The 6000-nt window shown below is 34.3% G+C and overlaps 1 protein-coding gene across 3 annotated transcripts in view; it reads right to left on the bottom strand.

Annotated features, from left to right (window-relative positions):
- Nucleotides 1–1489: 1489 nt before the first annotated feature.
- Nucleotides 1490–6000, bottom strand: part of LOC120297322 (phosphatidylinositol 3-kinase regulatory subunit gamma) — a 43428-nt gene continuing 38917 nt past the window's right edge. For all 3 annotated transcript variants that reach the window (XM_039319820.1, XM_039319821.1, XM_039319822.1), the window contains one exon: nucleotides 1490–5397. In XM_039319820.1, the coding sequence (XP_039175754.1) occupies nucleotides 5199–5397 (199 nt within the window). In that variant the 3' untranslated portion in view covers nucleotides 1490–5198. The remainder of the gene's footprint in view (nucleotides 5398–6000) is intronic.

Genomic DNA, 6000 nt, shown 5'->3' with positions numbered 1-6000 from the left:
AGGGCAAAAAATGCTTCAGGGCACTGATTTAACTTGCAAGTTAGCATGTAGGGGGAGGGAGGGACAAAAATTATCCCATAATTAAACATTTACCTAACATTATTATCTTAATAAACTGGATAGTGGACAATTGTTATGTCTTTGTTGGGCATAAATAAGTTTAAATGAGTTGAAGTAAAAATCATTTGTGTCATCATTAATTTCCTTGCATATTTGCTATATATAGAAATATTCAAATCCTTTCCTCTTTTCCAGACTCTTATCGCTACCTGCTAAACAATCGATTCTTTGTATTTCAATGTGGCTTTTGCATTAGTTGGAAGTTCAACTAATATAAAATCAAGTTCCTGGATTGTGATCTACCCCATTGGAACCAAAAATTCAATCCAAAAAGATTGAACAACTTCACAGGACTTTTATATATTTCTTTACGTTTTCTCCAACGTATGGGGCTTATAGTAGAAATTATCATGTTAAGTTTCCTTGACATTAAGTACCATCTGTAAAATACTCTGCTTCTCCTAATATTCACTGAAATTTATTTCAATTGTTTTAGTTTTGTGAGGGTGTTAATATCCCAAAGGAATAGAAGCTTCCCCCCACCCCAGCATTTCCATAGCGTTAGTTAACTGCCATTTCCATTTCACTGTTCTTTCCCCACTGTGATATAGTGGAAGATTGCTAGACCAGTGATAACATATGAGAATGGAAGGGAGGCACTGTTGGTAATGAAGACATCTACCATTGGCAAAGAAATACAGCCACTAAAAGTATGCTAGGATAGACTGCTGGCCTAAGTACAACAGCAACTTTCTCTCTACCATTTGATGACACAGAATATTTTTCTTGACTTAAGCAATGGAGAAGCAAGAGGTGAGTTGCAGGAAGTATTGTGACATTCCTAAAGCTTCTAGGAAGGTGGAGAAAAGCCTGGGTTTGAAGAGAAAGACTTGATGGGTCAGGTATAAAGAAAAGGCAAAGACAGCAACAGAGACTAATGGTGGCTCCTCATTCTTAATGTTGACTTTAGCATCTGCCTAATCAATCCAGAAAGAACGAACCATTCTTTTTTTTTCTTTTCTAAATGTAACTTTCATATTCCCACTGTAGTGTTTTAAAACAACCGTATCCTTGGAATAAGACCTTCAGTTTTGTTTTTTGTACAAGAATAGCTTTTACTATTAAAGTTACTGACAGTCGAATCTACAGTTAATTTTGGCTATACTCTTCTAAGCAAGTAGGGAGTTTCAAGAAATGAAAAGAAGAATTCTGCTTCCAACTACAATTCTCTTTAAGGGCAAAAGAAGACTGTATGTAAATTTACTTCAGAAATATATTCAAATATCCCAAACCATAAAGCACTGATTTAAGAATTAATGTGCACAAATAAAAAATAAAAACATGAAACCAATGGTTGACCATATATTAAAATGCTTGGCTATAATCCACATGTAACCTGTAACCTAAAAATAAAAAGTTTGCCACAATACACGGGCTACCACTTTAGCTTTTTATTCCCCATTAACTGTAAATTTAAGATACATAAAATTTAAAACAAAAACAAACAAAAAACCCAACAACCATACATTTCATCAGGAAAAAAAATCAAGTACCAAAAAGGGCTTTTCCAGATTTGAAAAAAGAGCAAAAAAGCAAAATTGCTACATGAACAAACACTGTATTAAGTCACCGTACATCTTGTCAAGACTTTCCATAGTGAGTGCCAATGTTTACCCTCCAAATCCATAACATAGCACTAAACATGTCCCTATTTCTTTAAACAGATCAGTATCTACCTATTCCAAGACAGATTAAATGACCTGTCTCTATTCCTGAGATTATGCAAGTTGGTGTCTTGTAGAATTGATGTGGTTTCTTTTATTTTAATCCAAGTGCTACATTATATAATTGAAATGCAATATGACTGGACAAATTGCATATAAATGAGTTCAGTGTAGATGGATTTGATAGACGTAGCTGGAAATTGGAGTATTGTATTCCAGCATAAGAATTTCATGCTTTGGCCATGATTCTAATGTATCCTACAGATGTGCAAGAAGTTGTAACAGTGTTAGTCTATATGACCTTTATGAAAAACAAAAATATACAAAAGTAATTTCTGAGGCAGTGTAAGAGGGAATGGAGAAACAAACAGTTCCCATTTGCTCATATGAGGCCTTGAATACGTTTAAAATGAGTCTCAAGTTCATAAACTATTTATATGATTAAATGAACGGTTCAGGGTTCTTCTTAGGGCTAAGAGTGCAAAAGAGAAGTTATACCCTAGATAGTACTGCTTCTTGAAATTTCCAATTAAATGTATGCATTAGTTCTTATTAAACACCACTGGCAAAGAAATTAAGTACCAGAAGTACTGGCATTTAGTTGTTTTTAACGTGACCCGCTGAGTGTCACAGCAAATTTAGCAACTGCATAAAAGATGAACTTATAAAAAAAAATACTGAAAAATTCTCAGCCATAACTGTGCATATTAGACAACACTATTTCATCCACCCATTACCATTTAACACTGCAAAAACAAAGAAATCGATAGATCATCAACATCAGCATTTTGTTTGAAATCATATTCTTAGCAACCCAAATATTTTTGTTTTCAAAAGCAAATATCTTTGCTTTGCGTTGGATGTACGTTTTCATTCATTGATTAGACTTCTGGAATTTTGTTGTTTTCCGTTCATTTTAGCTTTGCTGTTAATTGGTGATGCTTGTAGGGCAGCTAAGCCTAACAATCAGCCAGGAGAATTAAGAATGCTGCCACTTGAGGTCAGCTAAGTCTCACTAATGTAAAAAAAAAAAATATTGCACTCAAGGACATTAAATCAAGAATGCCTGCTGAAGCTGAATGCAGATGTTAAAACATGTTCCCTATATATTTCAATTAGGCTTTAGAGAGTAGAAAAGAATAGAGCCATATTCATAAATTGGATCATGGTGGTTCCTGAGGTGTACATGAAATAGATAATGTTTAAAGGAATTGTACATTTCAGAATTTACTGAAATCAACAAATTCTGGTGAGCTCGAATGGGTAAACAAGGTGAAATTTATTCATAATAGTGGGAGTTGGTAGATTTTTATACTGGCAATTCATTTTATATTTAGTTATATTTTAAACAGCAAAATTGATTACTGAAGGCCCAGAAAAGTTCCACTGATGTTGACATTTGACTTCTGTAGCCTAACCAGTACTTGAAAAATGAGCAAGTGCCAGATCAGACCAGTATCTCCGTGCTATTTTTGAAAACTAGCACATTCAAAATCACACTTAGCAATAGAAGTTTTGCTGGTGAGTAAAAGAAAAGTGTGGTGTCCAGGCTTTATTTCAGAAGATGGGAAAGGGTCATTCATTATCTATGCAGAAGCCTAGGGATTACACAGCTACAGTTCTTTTCACAAAGAACTACAGTCAATCCAGGGTTTTTTTTTCTGAAGAGACTACTGCAGCTCTTGGCTTAAATGGCAGTAGAATAGTGCAAATCAGAAGTGCTGTTGGGACATATTAAGCATTTCTACTTTGGCCCCTGCAGCTGATGATTAGAACTCAAGATTTTTCAATTTCTGTTTAGCAATTTCATATTCTGCATAATACGTATGCTTTCTGTAGTGCATTCTGCTATATGTAAACATTTGTAACAGTCTGGGGCTCAAGATGTCATGAAAGGAAGGTAAAGACAGAAGAGGTCCATGTCCCAATCCTCTGGCATGCACTTCATGCTGAGTTTGCTTGTTTCCCCCTTTGTGTGAGTAATTGTTCTAGCTCAAGTATACAGAGAAGATTCAAGAAAATCATATGTGTAGTGACAAAATGACAGCCTTTTTAGGAGCACAAATTCTCAGTCTAGTGGATCCAGTTGTCATTATTTGCTATTATTATTTGATGCTACACAGAATCTAGATGGATCTGATGACAGCAGAAAACCAAGCAGAGCTGTTTATATTCTGATAAATTCTACCACTTTTATAGCTTGAGCAGTCTGACAAAATTCAGTTACCCAAATATTTGCTTGATGGCAAAACAACAATGAATTATAAGGATATGTATACAATCTGTGCAATGGAATTAATGGTTTAGGGTGCAAGTCAAATATATTACAAGTAAAATTATTGTAGCCAGTTTTAACAATATATAGACTGCACTCATAGGGTTTTTTTTTTTTTTTTGGTTTAGCAAGCCACTGAGAAGCAATCCATTGCACTTTTCAAGAATTTTTTTTTATAAAAACAAAATCAAACAATGTTTTCAAAACAGCAAAAATTATTAAGCATTTTAAAAAACATGCCAAGAGCCCGCTTCATTCTAGTATACATTCCAAAGCTTAGTATCTTTTAAAAAGAACATCTGAAATAGTTATAAGAAAAGAAAAATGTTAAAAACTAATGGGGAAAAGTGGTGCAGTTACATCAGGTCAGTTATAAAAATGACATGAGAAAGTTGTAGCTTTCATAATTTTCTCTTCAAGTTTTGGCAAGTGTGCGATTGCAAATGCAATTATCCCCATAAGTGCTCAGTCCAGCAATGAGAGAAGTTTTGTTGGATAAAGTTTGCTTTTTTTAATTTGAAGATCTGTAGTGCTGTTGAAACTGAAACTTTGTTATTGTTGTTAATATATAAAGCAACATTTCTTTGAGGATATTCTTTTAAGAATGAACCTGAAACTTCCCCCAAAGTTCCTTTGGTCTCCTCACCAAATACCATGCTACATCAAGATGAGCCCTCATTTGTAAGTTATTCTAATTTGCAGCAAAGTTGCTAAAATTAACAAGGAAAAGCTTCTTTAAGTGAGCCTTCCTCCTATTTTCCTGGAGTTTAAGACTGAAAGACGTTACCAATACCTCAGAAAAGAAAAATCCATGTAGAAATTCCATTGATGGTGCCAAGCAAAAATGTTTCCTCAATTTTGCTTCAATGGATTTTTAAACACAGAGTTTGAGAGAGTTTTCTTGTTCTTTTTGGGAAAGCAAGAGGCAGTCTCCTTATGAACACAGCTGATCTTCAGGTAGCACTATGGTACCTCTCCCGAAGCTGTTGCTGCTAAGTTTCCAATTCACATTCATCATATCACTTCTTGTGCAAAACAAGCAGTCTAAGGAGAAAGAATGCCCTCTGAGTTCTAATAAAAATTGTAGAAAAGAAATTTGAGATAACCAACACTTCACCTATACTTCATTTTCCTAAAATTTATCTACAAAGGGAGGGCATCTGTGCGTAGACAGGATAAGCAAGACGGACATTTAGAGAGTCGTTGTGTTGGACGAGAGAGGTATGCTGGTAATGCAGGACTAATTCTTTAAGGGTGCTATATAGGTTATATGGCTCTGCAAAGCCATAACCTCTTGGAGTGCTGTAGATCACACAGTGTTTAACTTCGCCTTCAGTTCTGTTAAGGAAAAGAAACAATATTTAATGTGATACATCAGCTAGAAGAGTACAATAAAAAGATTCAGAAATTAATGGACCACATAGCTTAAGAATATTTTTTTTCAGCTCTGTAATCCCAGCTATTTTTAAGAAGATTTTCAGACCATTAAGACATCTATACTTTTAATAAATGTAAAGCTGTATCTAAGAGATTACATGTATACTATTTCTACCAAAATAGTTTTGTTTTTTAAGTAATAGAATTTAGACAATGGGAGAACTGAAGAATGAAATATTTTGTCAAAAGAATTTGAGTGAGAATGAACAAAACCCCAGTTTTTAAATAAAAACAGCCTCAAATTCCAATTAATTGTATCACTTATTTCATTAAAAGATTTGTATTTCGCTGCTTGTTCTAGTGATTTTCTCACTGTATAAAACACTAAGTTCCCCAAAAAGAGAAATATTAGGGCAATTGTGGCTGGGGAAGTCCATTATAAAAAGTCAAGTTAAAACACGCTGGTATGTATCACAAAGTGAGGCTATCTCACAAGAAAAACACACTATCAAGAAAAGCCTTCTCTATGTTGTTGATTGGCCTTCTTAAGCCATATCAGAGACA

This window comes from Crotalus tigris, unplaced genomic scaffold (assembly GCF_016545835.1).
Source record: "Crotalus tigris isolate CLP2741 ecotype Arizona unplaced genomic scaffold, ASM1654583v1 scf7180000023617.9722795, whole genome shotgun sequence".
Lineage (NCBI taxonomy): Eukaryota > Metazoa > Chordata > Lepidosauria > Squamata > Viperidae > Crotalus > Crotalus tigris.
Note: the sequence above shows the minus strand (reverse complement) of the source record. Positions and strands in the feature narration are given on the sequence as shown.